At 42.7% G+C, this 21065-nt stretch overlaps 1 protein-coding gene across 4 annotated transcripts; it reads right to left on the reverse strand.

The window, feature by feature from the left end:
- Positions 1-1213: 1213 nt before the first annotated feature.
- TOP3B (DNA topoisomerase III beta) lies at positions 1214-17599 on the reverse strand. Of its 4 annotated transcripts, none has more exons than XM_005445226.4 (18): positions 17474-17599; positions 15391-15560; positions 14543-14674; positions 13500-13606; positions 12027-12101; positions 10914-11110; positions 9731-9887; positions 8540-8653; positions 7563-7653; positions 7093-7247; positions 6757-6862; positions 5742-5888; positions 4867-5040; positions 3973-4101; positions 3581-3730; positions 3039-3139; positions 2596-2797; positions 1214-1731 (listed from the first exon to the last, which is right to left on the reverse strand). In XM_005445226.4, the coding sequence occupies exons 2-18, from the start codon at positions 15458-15460 to the stop codon at positions 1250-1252; spliced, it is 2589 nt and encodes an 862-aa protein (XP_005445283.2). In that variant the 5' UTR covers positions 15461-15560; positions 17474-17599; the 3' UTR covers positions 1214-1249. The 4 variants fall into 4 exon arrangements, with proteins under 4 accessions (XP_005445283.2, XP_027669850.2, XP_055560238.1 ...); XM_027814049.2 differs by having other exon boundaries at positions 17514-17535; XM_055704263.1 differs by lacking the exon at positions 17474-17599 and adding an exon at positions 15827-15901.
- Between the last annotated feature and the right edge of the window lie 3466 nt (positions 17600-21065).

Here is a 21065-nt window from a genome sequence, read left to right on the forward strand (position 1 = left end):
GACCAGATGACCAGACATGATCAGCTATGCGCACATGGAAGGAAAGGAGAGAGTATTATGTATCTGTACAATTAGATTTTGCAGTGTGGCACCCAGTGCCACAGTGGTTAGATACAGCTCCAAACAAAACCATGAGGACACTGTCCTTTTGACGACAAAACTAACTGACACCAATATGACAATCTGGGGCACAAACAGTACAAACTGTATTTCATAGTATTGTTTAGATTGGAAGAGACCTTTAAGATCATAGAGTCCAACTGTTAACTCTGCACTACCAGTCTACCTAAACCGTGTCCCTAAGCACCACATCTACACGGCTTTTAAACACCTCCAGGGATGGGGACTCAACCACTTCCCTGGGCAGCCTGTTCCAGTGCTCGACAATCCTTTCATTGAAAACATTTTTCCTAATATCCAATCTAAACCTCCCCTGGCAGAACTTGAGGCAGTCTCCTCTCGTACTATTGCTTGTTACTTGGGAAAAGAGACTGACACCCACCTTGCTACACTCTCCTGTCAGGTAGTTGTAGAGTGGCAAGGTCTCCCCTGAGGCTCCTTTTCTTCAGAGGAAAAGAGCAGCAAAGGTATGCCACCTGTCCTCCAGCAGCAGGACTGGGACCCATTGACCAAAAGATACCAACTTGGCTGCATAGACCATAATCTGGGAATCACTGCTAAGGCAGATATTCCCCTTTACATTTATAATTTCCATTTTGTATGTCTCTTGGCAATATCCTCTTATGCAGCAGAGAGACAGATTTGAAGTAGTGCTCTTGCTATTGCAGATGTAACTTAAAAATATAACAGTACCAATCATTTATTATTTTTGAAGATTCAAAGTCAGATGAAACAAGTCTCATTCCACACCTAAAGACTACAGCAGCATAGCACTTAATCAGCTTTTACACTCCTGGCTTGTACTGCTGACAGAAGCCCCAGGAAGGGCAGTAGAGGGAAATTTAATTTCCTTTCTATCAGCCACAGGTAACAGTCTAGGTAGACTTTTTGAGTCTCCTACTATTTGTGAGCTCTACTTGGACCAATGAATTCCAATTAAAAGCTTTAAAGCTTATTCAGTTACTAACTGATCATCAAGAAGAATTTGTTTTGTGACTAAATGAAGGTGTAAATCTAAGGTGTTTAACTTTTCAGAGAACAGGAAAGTAGTGAAGATCAAAAATACTTAAAAATTAACTTGAAGGGAAACAAATTTTTATAAGAAGTTTATTTTTCTGTTGTGTGGCCATTATACAAAGTAAGCAGCCAGAGCTGCCATTTTGTCCTTGGGTTTCTTTGGATTGAGTCTTCCTCCAGGCCTCCGGCCTTTACCTCTTCCTCGACCTTGCCTTTTCCCTTGTCCCCCACGGTGCATGGGGTGCCTCATGGCTGCGTGTTTCAACTCCACCAGGTCTTGAAACACAGGATCACAGAATATGCAGCCTGAATGCTGGGTCTCATCACCAGGTAAAGGAGATTTGGCTTTGTTAAAATCTACGTCCACAAGGGCTGCATCACACAAGTCGCAGGTCTCCGGCGACACTCGGACTTTGTGGGCATTCTCAAAGAAGTGCACAATCACATTGCATTTGTTGCAGGCCATCTTCCACTTGGGACCTGATGTCGAGTCTAGCACCAGAACCCCATTCTCACATTCAACGCACTGCCCAATTCCAAGCATGCTAAGAGAATGCTGGCATGTGGGGTGGGTGCATTCATTACAGCCCATTCCTGGTGGAAGAAGAGTAAAACCATACTACAAGGAATCCTTTATACCACTACCCGCACTACCCAGTCTGGAGGAAGTGAGACACAGGAGTCAAAGACAGCTTAGTATATTATAGGTTTTCTAAATCACTAACCACTCCCCAAATAGCAACTTGCCTTTCACAGATTCAGAATAATCCTTTGCTCAAAAATTTTCTTCTAGAATGGCTTTCAGAATTGCCAGATCCTGCCACTGTACAGTACAGGCAGTTTGGATACATCAGTGACGGAAAGTAATTATGTTTTCAATTAAATGCCCAGCTCCTAACTGCTGTTTTATACTTGCACTATACCCTCTTAGTGCAAAGACATTTTTAATTAAAAGATGGTAAGAAAAAGACGCCAAAAAGCTCCTGATGCTAGGAGCTTCAAAGCATTACTTCAGGTAAGTTTTGGCCTCACAGTTACCAAACCAACTGCAACTTTTACCCCTTCTTAGCTCCTCAAACAGCTTTTGACACACCGTCTAACTCAGTATCAAAACACTCACAAGACCTGATCTTAATCTATAGCCCTATCCATACCAAGCATACTCCAATTCACAAGATGTCAGAATCTCAGTGTCTTTCACTGCATACTGAGTGTTACGAAGGTCACCTACTCTGCGTGCATGTACATTAATTTCTTACTTTATAAAAAGTACCCAGAAATGAGTTAATAAATTTTGGTCAGCAGGTTTGATGTGAACTTTAGGTCATCTGTAATCTCATTTGAATGGCACTTTATACTAAACAACACTGATTAAAAACTTCTAAAAAGCACACTGTACAGACTGCACCTAATTTATTTCAAGTGAAGTTGATTCCTGCATGTTTGCAGAAATCCTACCTTTTTTCATGTCCCTGAAGGGAGGATGGTTGTAACAGTATGGACAGAGTGGGTAGCTCTTTCCCCTGGATCCAGACGACCACAGCACAAGCTCAAAGTCATCTAGGGGGCATCGCAACTCTTTGTAGAGTTTAATGGTACCATTCTGTGGGAGACTGTAGGTTTCATCACAGTGAGAGCAGTGCAGACGACTTGGTTTGGCCTGCAAATGGAATACAAATCTCCTGAAAAACTGCAGTGCCAGTAGAGTTCAAAACTTGTAGTAAATCCAAGTAGGGCTGCTCTCTGGCTTGCTGCCTGTGGAAAACCTCCATCAAGCTTTTTGTTTTAGAAATGCACTCTTTGCAACTACATTTTAATCCAAATTCAATAATGGCAAAGGGGTTTCTACTCAATGCTCCCCAGAAAGTGAAATTTAAATTCCAAACATGAGGTCAACATACCTGAATATACTTCATGAAACGATGGCATTTACCACAGCGGGAAAGAGGCTTACCCGTGGCAGCTAAGGGTGAAAAAGACACTTCCATCAGTTCATCCATACCTGCCAAAGAGATAATCATTTTTATGTTAGAATTCCAGCTCTTATGAGGAAATCTCGCACAAAATCATCTACAAGACCTGTGAAGAAGTGAGAATTAAAATATTTTAGTCACAATGCTCTTCCTTGTTTACAAAGACTTTAAATACACAGTGTTTTGCACTGAGCATGCACAAACACACAAGGTTAAGCACTTCAGCTAGTCTGAAGTTTTAAAAAACTCAGCACTACACAGTCACAAAAAAATCTGAAGTACAGTTTTGGAGCCATGATTCAGTCCACTTCCTTTTGGACAGCAATTTAATTTCACTGGAAACTTACAGTCCTGGCACAACTTTTCAGTAAGTCTAAACCTCTGAAAAAGGAACCTAATACATTATTTTCTACTAGCATTTTTGCAACAATTAAGTAATTGTAGGGAACTTCACATGTAAAAGGTTTTACCTGCAATAGAATCCACAAAATAGTGAAATTTCCTTTTGAAAATGTCAAGGGTGTGCTCCAGGACCTGATGGTAATTCGCTTTACCCAGAGCTATTAAGTTGAGCTGCCTCTCCACAGCACTGCGGATTGTAGGAAGAACCAATTCTGCATCTAACAGAAAACCAGAAACAGCATCAACAGAGAAGCAGCAATGAAAGATCAAAAAATGGGGGTAGAAAACCATACATAAACTGACATCAAAATAAACAAGTTTCAATTGTTAATCTTTGGAATTAGTAATACTTTCCCAGATGCATCACTTGAGACAGAAATGCTACTTATACAGTGACAACAGCCCTTGACATACTGAAGGAAAAGAAGGTAAAAGGATGCAAAAAGAATATTTAACTGACCTATTTTGTAATAACCATGAACCAGAACAATGCCAAGGTTTGTAGGCTTTAGTCTCCGACCACTCTCCACTGTGACATAGTTTCGCTGGCAAATGTTGTTAATGTGGACTGGAATACTTGCATCAGTTCCTGCCACACAAAGGAAAACAATATATCCATCCTGAACAAAAAGTTTTCATCGAATTACTCCTGATTTCTCTGGGTTTATGTCAAATTATAAGGCTCCTGAGACTGCTTAAAATTTAGATACCTTTTCACTGTTAACCAACTTCCAGTGGATAACTTCTCTCTCTAGTAATTCTTACATTAATTTTCAGTTCTGAGAAGTCTGAAACATATGTTTTAACCTTAATCCTTTTGTCTCTTCCAAGGAAGACACTCACAATCACTCATTCCGGAAGAACACAGTAGAGTATGATATGTTTTGACTGGAAAAATTTATGAAAATGCACCAACAGAAACAAGTCAGATTGAAAAAGAAAAGTAATATTATGGTAAACTGTATAATAAGATATACAAGGACTACTGGAGCCCGCAAAGCTGAAGCAAGCTGTAAAGACAAGAAATCATTCCTAAGAGTGGGGAGATACCTGATGGGTGGAAGAATGTCTTTCTGACAGGGAAGTGACACGGACATGTTATGAAAGGATACTGCTTTGGCCAGAAATGAGGCATGAGGATAAGAAAGGGAAAGGAATATGGGAGAAAAGACAATCTACCATCTGCTAAGAGCTGCTACAGACACTGTGATTTGAAGGGGAAAAGGGATAATTACTGTATGTATTCAAATAATTACTGAAAGGTCGCTACTGACAGAGTTCAAAGGAGCAATTCAGACTCTTTGCACTCTTGGTGGATGTATTACAGGATAATCTAAGTTAAGCAAGTTCCTACCAATGCCATGCTTTTCCATCAGAGTGATAAGCTCTGCTTCTGTCAGGTAATCAGGAGGACTAGTTTGCTTTTCCAGCAATTTTATTTCACCAATTGGAAAAAGATCTCCCTTGTCACAGTGGGGAAGGCTCTCTTCTAATGGGATGCTGTGCCATGGCATAATTTCTGTGAACCCTGGAGGTAAAGAAAGAAACAAAAAAAAATAATGACAGCTTACCTTCACAGCTTTCAAAAAGCCAAGGCGTATGTTTCTGGTCTTAACTTGGGCTGCATTTTACAGATCAGTGTTAAGAAGTTGTCTGCCATACCATGCAGAAAATGCCTGAGGCTAGGAATACTGAGGAAACACGGTACCACAAGACAGTATCTCTCACTACACCACATCAGATGTATGAAAAAAAAGAGTAAACACTTCCCTTGAATGAAAGCACAGTGCCAGGATGGATGGGAAAAGTTTCTTAAAAAGGAAATACAAATACTACATCATATTAATGTAATAAGGGCTACTGGGCCAGCTTACCACAAAAATATCAGTGGTGGTGCTACATTCTTTTTACAGAGGCCCAAGAAAAAAAAAAATTGGCCTTTGTGTAATTTATCCCCCAAAAGACATCTGCTGTCTGTAAAATGACTGGTCTTCACACTGGCAAATGTGGCACTGAAACTTTCAGACTACATGAAAAGTAAGACTTTTTCTATTGTCATTGAAGTATGGAAACAAAGACAAAGCTTTGGTCTCTGGTCTTCATAGCTTAAAAAATATCTTTAAAATTGTCCTTGTCCCCAAAGTGTCACTTTATATCCATTCAATGTATTAATGCAGGGAAAAAAAAAATAGGTCTGTAGCTAACTACTTATTCCCTGATTAGTCTTACCTGGCGAAGTTACCACTTTTCCAATACAGGTAAAACGTTCAGGGCCAATACTGAAAGAAATGGTGGTTTGTAGGTACTTGCAATCAGCGCTGACAGTGGCTATGAAATGCCTAGTTATATACTCATATAGTCGCCATCCATCTCCACCTAAGGATAAACAACATCTTACCCACAGAACTCACATCCTGTAGCTCTACATAAAATCTGCACTAAAAGGTACCAGATTTCCACAGATAGCACAGGAAAAACTGGTACCTAAAAGAAAGTAACATTCAAAAATTCTTCCAGTTTCTTTTTTAAAACTTCCAGCCTATAAAACCATGATGTCATACAGACATGAGCTGCATGCAGATGCTTTTGGAAAAGGACCGCCAATTTAGCCAGCCTATCTCCCAGTCTTGCAACAAGTCTGAATGACAGTGTGAAGCAGAAAAGATTTTTCTTTTTTGCTTAAAAAAATTTTTCTGTCAGAGGTTATTTCACCAGTTCATGAAAACCAGAAGTTATCAATCTTCTACAACAATCTCAGCTATATCTAATAAACAATACAATACATTCCCTACACTTTATTATAACCTTAAAATAATTTTTGAGGGATCACAGTGTGCACAAATTGAAATACTACACCTTAACATAAAGCCCACAAACCACAGAGACTAAATTAAAATGCAGTTGAAATTTGACCTACAAGCACAAGAATACAATAGAATTTCAATACTTGGAAGCTATTATTCTGGGACATATTTCTCCTAGAGAATGCAGGCATTCAGTTGTCAACTACTCCTTTTTCTCAGCACTACCATGGTCCCTAGGATCAATTACTGAAGAGCAGACCAGCTGTGAACTCCACTGTCACCAGCAGTTTAAGTTCAGATAAAGCCCAAGCTCTATTCACTTCCTGCCATTCAAGTAATTCTGTTTTCTGTTGAAACTCAGGGATTTTCAAACTGGCTCCTACACCTCAAGGAACGATTTTCCTCATCCAGTGTTCCAACACTACTGAATTTGCCTATACCTAATTCTGCTTCTGTTGCAGCTCTCATTGGGGTGATGGGAGGGTGGTCTCCTGCATCATGGCCTTTCCTTGGACGATTAATGCCTTCTGATAGCAATGCTTTTACCTGGGTGAACGAAGAGAGAGAAAACAGGCTGGCTGAAGTGGGAAACAGGGGTCTCTTAGCAGGTTAAAAACTTTGCAGATCAAATCCATAACAATACAACATCCATAAAGAAAAGCAATTACAGATATTTATTGTTTCTGAAGACCTGTAAATCATAATACACCAAGTAAGATATATTCTAAAACACAGACTAGTCAATAATCAGTACAGGTTTTGCTCTGCATACTCACAGTTTCTGCCCAGTAAGGATTATTGGTTTGTTGTCTCAAACATCCTTTCAAGTCAAAATTTTCTGGATAATGGGTAGTTTCCGTTCGAGGGTAGCTAATATAACCCTGTGTATAAAGACGCTCTGCTATTTGCATGGCATGTTGTGGACCCATTCCTAAGATGGGATAGGGAAAAAGCAAAAATCAGTCACAAATTACTGTGATTATGATTTGTCTGCTGCATTTGAAAGTGTACTTTATCAAAGCATTTAAATAAATCATGGTTTGTCCTTTCCATAAGACTTTTGTACCTTGATCTTACCAACATTTCACTTTTGACAAGCTTTCTAAATTTGATCCTTTCCCCAGAATGATGTATTACAAGGAGAGGAGGTTATCTAACTATATTTGGTATGTCCTTGATTATTTCATCTGAGAAGCCAAAATATTTTGCTTTAAAACAGTGTGAAAATCTGAACTTTTACACATACCTAAAGCAGCACTGGCCACTCGTAGCATTTCTACCGTGTTCAGAGCCAGTGGTCTCTGCTTCACCTTCTCTTTTTTACTCACAGATTCTACCTAGAAAATAGCATTTTCCCAGTAAAAGTTTTGAAGTTTGGTAACTGGTAAATGTGTAATTTCAATCATGCCTATAAACATGTGGCATACCTACCATTATCTATTGTCACATCTGTTTTGTTTTCTTAAAACAGTAGCCACTAATGTATTTTTACTTTAGAAAATCTGCCTGGAGACAATTTTACTATATTCTAAAGTTACAGTCCTAAGGTCCCTTTGTGCTATGGACCAGGTCAGTCCTACAACTGGGAACACAGCAAGATGGCGTATTGCTGTTGTTACTTCCCATTTACCTCAGCAGCACGTACTTTCAGCACTACAAGCATTTAGGGGTCCTAACTGTACGGATCCAGATTTGTAAAAGCTTCATGCAGTCTTTGAACCTTGATGGCTATAAGCACTTAAATCCAAACATACTGTCAAACAAGTATTGAACAGAGCAGAACTAGAAGTTAATTGGCTATAAAGACTGTACCATACACGATTAAAAATCTAACTACAGGAATATTGCCATATAAGTAATTAAATTCTGATTTATACAATGTCTCACAGGAAATAAGAGGTCTGCTCAGAGAGATCTGAATGGTATTTCTTAGCAGGTTTAGTAATGAAGACTTCCTATCACGAGCGATGATCATTTCCAAAGTCAATACTAAGAAGGGGCTTCTGCTGGGATGACCACACTATCATAATATGAACTACAATAAAAAAATCTCTTGCCTTCTATTCTCATTTACACAAAGCTGAATGGACTAAAATCCAAGATACAGACGTTCTACACTAGTCTTTAACAACAACAAACAAAAAACCTCAATATGCAGCAAATGACATACTAATTTCCTTTATATGAAAGAGGGCTCCACTGACATTTAGTGAATATTCTTACCTTTGCTTCTTTTGCCATCTTTGTTATATTCAGGAACATTTGAGCAATCTCACGATCAAATACCCTCACTCTATCCCAATCCAAAGTAAGAGAACTTTCTTTTTCAGGGTTCACCTTTTGGAGGGGGAAAAAACCCAAACACTATTACCAGAAGCATGAGAAAGCGCATTTCGAACAATAATCCAGCAAGCAAATCCTAACACCACCTGTCCTAGGACACAAGTGCTTCAAACATGCACTTGTACTCTTTTTCACAGGGCTTTTTGAGAAAGACGGAGTACTTTGAGTTCTGGGGCCAAGGGAATGACTGGAATTATTCCTGCGGTTAACTGAAATACTGTTCTTGGTTTTAGTGCTGGGAACAGTAAAGGCTGAAATGGGCAGAAATTCTAAGTTTACCATTTTGATCTAGCAAATTCAATCATATGTATTAAACTGTAACTAGGTCGTGGTTTAACTCCCATGTACAAAAATAACTACGAAGCAACCAATGTAAGAAAGCACTAAACTCTGAAAACAGGCACAAATATTTCCTAGCATGACACGAGACGTGTCAGAAGGGAGATGACAGTAGACAGCAGATTTCATCTTCCTTTATTTTAAAATCTAAAAATGGCAACTTTTTACCATCTATCCCTTATTTGTTTAAAAAAATCCTTGTCATCACAAGCAGTAAAACCATATTGGTTTGCTCTCAGAGCTTGGACAGCAGCGAGGCTATAAAACTGCCATAAGCTGCCAAAGTACTCAGAGAGCTCAACTGCCAATTAACACAATGAGCATTTTATTTGCTTTAAAATTCCAATACTTGGCAATGCTAGTGTTTGTTGGCAGCCTAATTAATCTTGGATTCAAATTAACAACAGAGTCAGTCCAAGGACCCCAGGGAACAAAAGAAAACCGTTTTAAGTATTCTTTTTGGCTGAATCTAAGCTTAGATGGTTAGCACTGAAAAATTCTTATAAAGCAGCAGACAATAACTACTGAAATACAAAACTGACATCCTGGAATGTGTTCTCGAGAGAATGGTGACACACATGTGAACTGAATGAGAACACATGAGTAAATTGTAGGCATTGTGAATTCTTGTCAGCAGCTACAAATTTATGAATGAACAAAATGAACATATAAGTGCATTTCTTTGTTAAAAATGTATGGTCCTCGTATACAAACACATATTGTAAAACTTACTTTAGCTTGCAACACCCAGTAAGTCTCAGGCTTAAATGACTGGATTTTGTCATGCCTTTCAACACAGAATCCAAGTGTTGGAGTCTGACACGGCCCAAAGGAGATAAGGGAGCTGTCTAAGTTCCCGTATTTCCCCTGGAAATATTTAGTCTGAAACCTGAGAGAGAGAAAAACAAAAACACAAAAACCCCAAGAACAAGTACATTAACATTCTCATTCCTATGAAAAGCAGAAGTTTTCATTAAGTTATACACACAAACACGAGTAATTTATTAAATCATTCAGGCATCAGGAAAAAGCATTCTGAGAAATATCATCTCTTACACCTAATTCAAAATTACTTTGCCCCACTGAATCCTGTTTATTCCCAGAGAAAAGTGGGAGAACATCATAAGATCATACCATAGTTGCTCTAAGTACTTTACCTAGCTCAGTTAAAGCTGTAAAACAATTTTTATTTTCTTTTTATTTGTCTGTGCATAAAACTGTTCAGTTTGGTGCTGAGCAGAAACAGCCACCAGAGTTCCGAGATGTACATTGTGGGCACAGCTTGTGGCTGGGGCAGAGTTGCTTTTCTTCACAGCAGCTAGTATGGGGCTATGTTCTGGATTTGTGCGGGAAAGAGCATCGATAATACAGAGATGTTTTAGCTATTGCTGAGCAGCGCTTACACAGTGCCCAGGCCTCTCCTGCTCTCACACCACCCCCACAGGCCGGGGGTGCACAAGAAGTCGGGAGGGGACACAGCCAGGACAGCTGACGCCAGCTGACCAAAGGCATATTCCATACCGTATGATGTCACGCTCAGTGTATAAAGCTGAGGGAAGGAGGAGGAAGGGGGTGATGCTCAGAGTGATGGTGTTTGTCTTCCCAAGTAACTGTTACACCTGACGGAGCCCTGCTTTCCTGGGGATGGCTGAACACCCACCTGCCGGTGGGAAGTGGTGAACTAATTATTCCTTATTTTGCTTTGCTTGCATGCGCAGCTATTAAACTGTCTTTATCTCAACCCACAAGTTTTCTCACTTTTATTTACCCTCTGACTCTCTCTCCCATTCCAGCGGTGGGGAGAGTGAGTGAGTGGCTGTGTGATGCACAGTTGCAGGCTGGGGTTAAACCATGACAGTGGACAGAGCAGTACTCCTGAACCTTTCAAAAACCTGTCTGTAATCTAAGCTGTCACCTTGTAAACGCACAGCCAATTCTAAGATCCAACTCCTGGCGGGCATCCACTGAAAGAGCTTCATTGCGATTGGGCTCTCCCAAGTGATTCATGGCATTGCAGATGTCGGTGTCAGTAATAGAACTGAATTTAGCTCTATAAATCGTCCTTTCGGTGCTACGAGGTTTGTTCATAACAGGAAGAACAGCATCAAGAACCTAATGAAGATCAGAAGCATATTTTAAGAGTATTTGAAAAGTAAGGGCTTAACTTAGTTTTTCTCTCTAAAGAAAAAAAACCCACTCTCCAAAAAATATTCGCTTATATGTAACTACTTTTTTAATTCACTAAGGTGTCACACCAACACACTAACTAATAAGCAAAAGCAGTATTTGTCTATCCACTCAGAAGCATATTAGGAATTAGAAAAACTGAAGGATTTATTTATTAAACAGCAACTGCTGGAAGTGAAGAACTAATCGTAGCTAAGTGCAAAGACATTCACCAGTGCAGCTGCAACACCTTTTGGTAAGAACATACCAGTTTCTATCTGGGCTTATTCTACCTACGTATTGCCAGGGCCCAGTTATGATACAGTGGCATTTAAAGAACTTAAAACAATTACTTGATAAGATGTGCTTCTTTAAACAAAAATAAAGAATACTCTTCAAGTAGACCTCTGGGAATAGGATGTTAAGAAATCATCTTTGCATATGAAAGTTTTAATTCTATACCTTGTATGTGCAGAGTCCAAATTCCTGCAGTAATCCTACATCTAAAAGCAGTCTCCAAGCTCAAAAGTGTCTAATTGCTTAATAATGAAGTTTTATAAGGACAGCAAAATAACTACGCCAGCTGCGAAATACAGACCAAGTCCCAAAGCACTGGAAAGTTCTAACATTTAAGAAACCTAAGCATTCACCTCAGATGAGCAACATCTATGAAACTGATTTATACTCTTTAACTTAGGAGTTCAAAAGCACACAAGTTTTTCTACCAATACCCTCCATGCTTTTAAAACATTATTCAACTTAGCTTGAATTTTACTGTATATTCCAATAAAACAATACACTGCTAGTATTGTATGTCACAAATCCAGTACAGTATTATAAGTCTTAGAAATTGAAATCTTACTTCAAAACAGATGTTTTCTCCTTCCTTATCACAGTCCAGCCACAACACAACATAATCACAACCTCTTCCTTCCACCTGTGAGAAAAATTAGCACAGTTCTTCAGCAACTCAAAGAAAGAGTTAGCCCTCACTAACTGTGTACTTTTAATTTCTACTTCAAAGTACCAGTGATAATTTACTTGGTGCAAAAAGTATTGGAAGAATATAGCAGAAGTGACAAGAAGTCTGCATGTACTGGAACAGTGGTCAAAGAGAGAAGCAAGCTGTGCTGCTTCATGGGAGCACAAGTCTGCCTACATGCTGCTTTTCTGCAGGGCCTGAAAAAAATCAGCATATCTCTATAGCAATGGAAGTCTCCTGAAACTGCCACAATACGTGTATGCAACCCTGGGCACAGTCCCTTCCCCTTTCTGTACCTTAATTTCTACTTCATTAAAAAAACCCAACAAAACAAACAAAAACAAAACAAAAACCACTTTTTTAGTTCATAAAGATACCACAAAGTATGAATTTAATCTGACAGAAATCAGTTTCACACCCCATGTGCTTGCCTTTCAGAAAGTTTTATTTTGTAAAAGCATCCAACTACTGCTTGCCTCTCAGAGGGGTGCATGTGAAGAGTGATCAGTAACTAACACAGGCTTATTTTAAAGAAGGCATTTATAAGCTAGAACCAAAACATGCACCTAATGCTCCAATTTTGAGAAACAGGATATCAACAATCAAAAAACCCAGAAGGTGATGGCAAAAGTGAATTCAACATGGCAAAGACTTCAGACAGTGTAAGAAACAGTAAAATTACTGAGACAGATATAACCATGACAAAAAGTTGCTTCCTGCAGGGAAGAAAATCCTAATTTAGGAACATACTTCTTTTCAACCCTAGAAGAACGCTAGCACATTGTACAGCATAGTGCCAAACACCGCCCATTTTTGGGAAGCAGATAAATAGACCCGCTAAATCAAACATTCAAGTCTGCAGTGTGAGAAACACTACATTCAGATGGCCTGTCTGCCTCAGTAGAGGGAAGATAAGTAACAAATGTTTTAAAGGACAGAGTCCTCTGGCATTGCCCTCCAACAGAAAACTATCTGTTGTGAAGACAGACTCAGTTTTTTTATACTAGAGTGAACATAACTGATCCACTCTAAGGGCTGGAAGAGGGTTATACTTTTGGTTCTTAAATAAAGTTGCCTAACTTTATGAGTATTTTTTTTAGAAAGCAAGGCTAATTCATAACAACATGCTACATCTCTTTCAACTTTATTAGTATTTTTTATTGCTTTCCAGAACCACAGAATAATTTCACTTCTTTTTCTTGCAGGATAAAAATAGGTCTCATTGCTTTGTATCTAAAGACGAAGAATACAAACAATGAATGTTTGAAAATGGAATATGGTCCAGATGAAATAAAGAAAAAGAATGCCAAGAGAAAAAGATATCTCTCAAACACTACTCATAAAAAAGAATACCTGTAAAAACTTCACCATGGTCAGTTTTGGATTAGCTTCTTTCTTTTCTGTGGGAGCTTTGCTAAAAAGTTCTGCTGGATCCACTTTGTCCCAGCTGTTATATTTTCCTGAAAAGTAGAAGTATGTGAAGTAGAGCTATAAATCTATATTTAAAAAAAAACGTTACTTTGCAAAACTTTGCTTTCAAAATTCATATTGGAAAATTTTCTACACTAACACATCTTGCTTTACTGTGTATCAAGGGACGCCTTAGCTTTTTACACGAATTGCAACTATCACTTTGAAACATGACATACGAAGTAAAAAAAAGTAAATACTACACATCTTTTAGAAATTTTAACACACTTTCGGCTGTACAGTAATTGCTCAAGCCAAGAGGAAATAGCTTTCTTTCCTTGTTTTCACAGTGCACATATAACATGCACGTTGTCTGTTTTACTGTTCATTACTTATGATTTACATTACAATCCATTTGTTCAGTTCCATTTCTCTGAAGTAACCATTAATAACATTGCTTAGCAGCTACACAAAACCAAACCTCTTTAAAGCACTGTGTGAATAACTCAAAATTCAGTCCTCATAAAACTTGTGAGGCAATTACCATTAGAGGAAATACAGTAGTTACACGACTAGTCCAACAATTTCAAAGCAAGTTAGTGACAGGATCCTTTGTGCATAATCCTTAGCAGACATCTATTTTGCAGTAATAACCTACAATGTTTCAGAAAACATCCTTTTGGACTCCGCACCCTTTAATCATTTTTCATCTGAATTGAACCTTGCCTCCCCTCATTTTCCAGGGACATAATTCAGGCACAGAAAAGGTAAGTGGCACGATCAAAGTCATGCAAGAAGTCTGCCAGACATCTACAAATAAAAATCAAGAACTTCTGACCCCAGTGGTATTTTCATCCTCCTTTTCTCTCTACTTCTGTCCTGAAAACTCTTCCTGAATGACTTCCACAATAACCATTTTCCTATCAGAAGTCCTTGACAGCTCAACAAGTGGTATCAGTTAAAATATCTTATGGACAGACACATACCTATGAAATCCAAAGTCATGACATGACCGCACACAGATGTCATCTTGAAATGGGCACTCTGTCCTACAAATGATCCAGTGTACTCATGCACAGAGCACACACCATTCAGTCCCTTGCGAGAGGACATGTTTCCTGTGAAAATAACATCATAAATGTCAACAAGAAAAACTATTGCAATAAGTTACTTTGTTCAAAATCACATCCTCCTTTTCTTAGATCTTATGGCTAGGGTCTTCCTGGTCGCAAAATTCTACTCATTTAATCAATGTTTTTATTTCAGTTAATTATCGCTTTACACCTTTTTTAAAGCACATTTCATTTTCAATTGAAACTATTCCTTTTCTCCTCCATCCTTTCCCTCCCACCAAAAAATCCTTATGAAAATACAGCTAGTTTTCTAGACCCGCACAGTTATAATTAACTCATTCTATTTTCCACGTGGTTTATAAAATATTTACTATAGCTTCAAAAATCTCAGCACAGCTACTTGATTGACACTTTCTGGAAACGCTGTGCACTAACATATGCCACAGTTACATAAAGTATAACCCCAGATTCCTTGATTCTTGGATTGTATAGGCACCAGCACATAAAAATAATCCGAATGTGAAAGGCCACCCAGTTCTTTTATAAACTGCAACTGTGGTTCCCAGCGGCAGCTGCCCCAAGATAACTGCCCGGGATGTTTCTCCATCTCACTTTACCCACAGCAATGCCTGGCAACCTCCGCATCAGTTTGCCCCCAGGCAACTAACCGGTACCCCCGCAGCTGGGGCCCGTGCTCAAGAGCACTTGGACGGTGCCACTGGTAGAACCAGCGGGACAGAACTCCACGCTTCCCTCCCTACCTCTCGAGAGGATCTTGGCGATGGACTGCGCCAGGGAAGGCTTCTCCGCCACCATCAGGACAGTCTTCATCTTCAGCTGACGGGACACAGAGTGCCACGGGGCCCAGGGGTACGGCCTGGCTCACGGCCCACCACGGCGCTCGGCCCACCAGCGAAAGCCGGTCCTCACCCTAAACAGAGAGAGTATGAAACAGCTTTGCCGCACAACCGCTTCCAGTAAAAAAACACCCCAAAACTGTGGAACAGGCGGTGACAGACTTGGCAGCTCCTGGGGCCGGGGGGGCGCGCCACCCCCTTGGGGCTCCGCCGGGCCCGCCCCGCCCCGCCAGAAGCCCAGCGCGGCGGCGGCCCGCTCCAGCCCCAGGCTCGATAGCGGCCGGCGGGCAACGAGAGGCCGAGGGCAGCCACGCCGCCGCCGCCCGGCCGCGCTCCGCACCTCAGCAGGCGGCCATGGCCTCGCCTTGCGCTGCCGGGTCACCGAGCCGGAAGGCACGGGCGGCCCCCCCGCGGAACCGGCTGCGGGCGCGCCCCCTGGCGGCCCGGCGGAGCCACGCCGTCCCAGACATCCCCGGGCTATTCCGAGGACTTCAACACGGAAAAGGTCCTTAGGGATTCATATGGATACAAAGCCCAACACAAGCACGTCAGAAAAATGTTCCGCCACCATTCCCTTCCAGAAGTCGCCGCGCACGCTGGAAGCGCCGGCTCCGTTCCGTGCCCGGTGCCCCGCAGCAGACCAGCAGCGCGCGGGTGCCTCCCCTCGGTTTAACAGCAAAGACCTACACAAAACACACCTTACAGAGCTCTCCAAGAACGCCCCTGCATGCACGTTGGATCTGTTTTATCCAGGCAGCCAGCCAACGCGCCCGCGCACACCCGTCACCCCGTGCCTACTTGCTGCAGCCTCCAAACGCTGTGAACAGTCTGTGCCACGCACAGCATCTCCTGCAGGGCAGAGATGCTCTGGGAGCGTTCGGAGCACCTGACTCCCTTGCACCCAGACGAGGTAATGGAAATCATGTTGATTTCAGAATTGTGCACTGAAAAAAATGCTTTTTTTTGCACACTAAATTTTAGTTGAATGTTGCTTTCTTACTTAGGCAGAAAGGGAAAGAAGGGAAAGGAGAGGGAGAAGGGGCGGCCAAGGCAGAAGCACGCTCTTTCCCCACCCCGCTTTCCTTGGGGAGGAGGCGAGGACTGCCCCAGCCAAGTCCTGCCCCCGGGACCAAAGCCCCTCTTCTGCCCTGCTGCCACTCCCGAGGATGCTGGGCCCTGCCGATGGGGCTTCATCAGCAGACTGGAGTGGTTTCCAACCTCTCCCGCAGCCTTTGACTCTTCCATGTGTCCTGAAACCTTTTTGTCAAGGCCAGCACTAAAGAGGCAAGCCTCAAGTTGATGAGACTTATACGCCTTCATGGAGGAGCCCAGCACTCTGTTTTTACCCTTGCGGCATGAATCAATCCTTGCCGATGTTCACAGCGCTTTTCCAAGAGCTGCTCAGCACCACACCAACCCAAAAAGCAGAGATTGGGCAGCAGCCAGGACGTGTATAGACTTCACAATGCCTGGAAAAAAAAGGAACTAATTCACCTTCAATGAGATTAGTAGACAATTAATAGATATCAAAGTTACTAAGTGAAAGAAAAATCAAAACAAACCCAGGACTCTTCATTCTTTGACAATACCAAAGTTAGAACTTAAATGTGTTCTGCTGTTTCAGTGCCTGGTTCCCTTTGACATCTGGGGAACATCTGGCACAGTCAGGATGCAAGTTGAAACCAACTCTTCGAATATGTCAGATACATATTTTTTCATTTCCTCTAGTAAAAGCCCTCTAAAAAACCCAACCTTTTCTTTTTGAATGCGCAACGTGATGTGCAAACTCAGACCCGCACGTACCGCAGGCGGGGGTCTCCACTGCGGGGCCGAGGGACCCCGGGCACCGAGTCCCGGTGGGCCTGGGGGCACACGCAGGCAGACCTCCCCAGCCTGCAGGAAGGAACCCCAGCCCGCCGCACCGTGCCGGTACGCCAGCCCCCCTCCGCCCGACCCAGGGGGCACACCGGGCCATCCGCTCACCCACCGGCGCTGTAGGAAGCCCCCGGCGCTTTGGGAAGCCTCACCCCATTTCTGGCCCCCGGCGTGGAGACGCGCCACGGCCGAAAGCACCGACCGCGGCTCGTCCGGCCCCGTGCAGCGTGCGCCGGCCGCTAGAGGGCGCTGCCACCGCAGGAGCCGCCGCTGAGGCCAGGCCCCGCCCACCCGGCGGCCAGGCCCCGCCCAGCGCTGGGCTACGGCTGGGCGCGACGCGCAGGCACATCGCTCCCGGCTTCACCGTGTTCTCCGCGGGAACCGGCTCCCGCCCGCCGCGACAGCCCCTCCGCTGGGCCCGGCTCCCTCCGCGACCCCCTCTCGGAGGGCGTCTGCCCCGCGGGCTCCCGCTGCTCCGGGCTTGCCCGCCCTCCCGCAGCCCTCCCGGCGGCTCCAAAGAGGATCTTGCCGTACCCCACGGCCCCGGGAGGCTCCTCGGCCCTACTAGGAAAAACGTGCCCCGTTTGCCAGCAGCCCCGGGGCAGGCTGCAGCCAGGGCTGCCAACAGCTGCCCCCAGTCTCCTTCGGCCCTGCTCGCTGCTTCCTCACTTGCTCACCGAGACCCACGAACACAGCGCTCTTGCTGTATGCATGGGGCACAATAATAAAACCCCAAAGCAAGTAGCTCCTCCTGTGGTTTTCTCCGAGAAAATCAAGTTTGTTTCTAGGTTTAAATCATTAGCTAGGTATTGTTTTACATCGACTTGGTAAGCGTATCACATCAAGAAAGCTACTGCTCCAGGTAGGCACTTTGCAGGCTGAGGACACTTCAACCTCCCTGGTCCTGCTGCCCGTAGAGTCCCAAGTTTTCCAAACAGTTTACCCCCCAGGTTATTCCAGTGAATGGTTATTTAAGAAGCCAAAGCCCTCACCCTGACTATAATGCCCACATATCACTTTCCATCAGAAGATCTTGCACAGCAGTTAGAGCCTTGGACCTCCTTGTTCTACCAGTGACTCACCGATTCACTCCAGTGGCCAGCACCTTGATGCCTCCTCTCACCTCCAGGACCATTTTAAGAGCAAGAATAGAAAAAGCTACAGCAATGTATACTATTGTTTGGAGCATGACCATCCCTGTTTTGCTTCCCTGGGCTCATTCTTGACCTTAGAGTAACTTTTCCCTGTTTGTTTCCAGCCACTTGAAAAGATTGCCGTGAAATTAATAAGTATTGACAGGAGGGTCAGGCAGGCAGAAACACATCTGGAAGGATGCCACAGACATTAGAAATTATGAAAATGCAGGTCAAATTATTAAAACTTGGGTGTTTTTTTAAAAAAAAAAAAAAACAAAAAAAAAACAAACCACAAAATAAGAGGCCACAAAAATGTGCCTGAATCTTGACTACAAATCTGGGCTCCAGATACTTCAGTTCTGGGAAAAATGAGACAGAGCCTACCACATACAGAGCAACAACAGCGCTTGAAGTGTTTTATGCTGGAATGAAAGTTATGCTTGTGTCTCTTATAAGAAATTTTAAAAGAAATAATATTTGAATAATGGAAGGGAGAGAAGAGGGTAAATGCTTGCGTCTTGACTGTTCTCCCCTGAACTAGTAGCCTGTCATTCAAAGCAAAATGCAAAAATTCACAGATAACCAAAGCTCTGTGTTAGCAAACATCCAGGTTTCAGTTCCATACATATCCAACGTACATCTGCCAGTTAGTACAGTACTGCTTAGAAACAAAGGCTCACCTACTAAAATGTGTGTGTGTGGAAATACCAGAATAGAGTCTGTGGAGTTAAAAGTGCCCATTTACCATATGCAGCATTTCTTCTCACTTTAAGGCCACTTTAAATTGACGAAGAGATGCGGAAGGGATCTGTGTGAATGGATCCACAGGGATGGAACAAGACAAACCAGACACATACTTTTGTTCAGGTCTGATTTCGCACCAATAGCTGTACAATCCAGCTCATTTGTGGTACTGACAATAATTCATAATCCAGGTGGGATAAGACAGTCCCTCTCCAAATGTAGTGTGCAATAACAAAACAAAACAGCAGAAAGAAACCCAAAGGCGACATTGGAACCTATATGGGGCTGTACTGCAGACCCACAAGTATGGCTGGAGGAAGCACGGATCTCACCTGCTTTCATGGGGTTACCTGCAAATTAACAGCAACTTAGCCGTGGCCAAAGTCCCAACCTCTGAGCAAGTAGCTGAGACCTGGGTAGCGCAGCCCACGTGGGAGCCTGAGTAGAAAGATCTGCATCAATTGCAATCTCACCACTTCGGTGTAGGCACGCCCTACATGTAGGCATGCTATCAGCAGACTCAGCAGGCTTCACCTCAGGAGAGCTTATCCTCCCAGCGCTCCCAGGGAAGGTAACACTGTCTTCGTGTCACACACCAGGGAAGCCTCTGGCACAGGGACATTGATGTGCAAATTTCCCAAGAGCTGAGCTAGCCCTCCAGCTCCTGCGCAGGGTTTCCCAGCTCCCACGGTTGAGTTTCACCCGAGAAAACTGGCTCTGTTCTGCCCTGCACTGTGGAGTTTCTCATTTCCTACCCTGAAGACCAGCTACTGCTGCCCACCCTCCCTTCCACTGGCTCAGGCAGAGCTGGCGCTGAGACCAGGCTAATAACTGCCCAGCTGAGCCAGATCATGTAGAGTGCTCATGTCTGCTCCACGTCCCCCCCACCTATACATACACTGCAGCCCCAATTACAATACTGTAACACGGAGACACTCCAGTTGGCCTGTCAGAAACCCAGCACTGATCGGGCAGAACAGACCCACACGTGCTCTGACCGTGCTGTGCTTGCACTGACTATTGACTCTATTTGCAGTTTTGAAGTTCTTGTTCAAATGATACAAGTCTAGATTACAAAATAGCATGCCATAAACAACGCCACTGGAAAAAAAAATAATACCTGGATGTGAAGAAATACATAATTTGTAATTCATGACCATATGGGGAGATTTAGACAGCCTTGTAATATTTAGTGTATACCTAATTATTCATGTCCCTGCTTTCTAAATGTCTGAGTTGTGTAAGTCAGGGTTCTTGGCTGTCTTGCAGAAATCTCAGCTGGTTTTTGAACTATAGTTTTTATTGGGTTTGGAACGTGGTATTTCTACTTTGAATCAGTGCAGAGAGGGCTCCGCCAGCTGAACCCATGCGGAGCCAGCCAAAAGCTCATCTTTGCCTGAATTTCACATCTCACTCCACTCAGGATGGGGCAGAATTGCGGACTCTGAAAACTTCATCATATTTTTATATGTTCTATCCTTCTTGTTGCAACCACATTTTCTTATGGCCTTTTTCTATCTCACATCTCTGAAGTTAAAATGATCAAAAAAATTGTAGCTACATTGCTCACTCTTTGGGAAAGACCACCCATCTCCCTACAAGTCTAGGACCTTGCGGAGGTTGAAGCAGCTGTGGAAAAAACAAAGAACAAACTCTGAAAAAAAACACAAACCAAACCAAACAAACCCAAATCTAAGAGTCCTCATTACCAGAAACGTCTCAAAACACAGTTCACAATTACAGTGTTTTGAAAATTATATCTATGTGAGAGGTTCATATAGCCTCTTCCTTCCAGGGACTGTCTCTGCCACCTAGCCTAAACCT

The sequence above is a fragment of the Falco cherrug genome, chromosome 1, assembly GCF_023634085.1.
Source record: "Falco cherrug isolate bFalChe1 chromosome 1, bFalChe1.pri, whole genome shotgun sequence".
In the NCBI taxonomy this organism is placed as follows: domain Eukaryota; kingdom Metazoa; phylum Chordata; class Aves; order Falconiformes; family Falconidae; genus Falco; species Falco cherrug.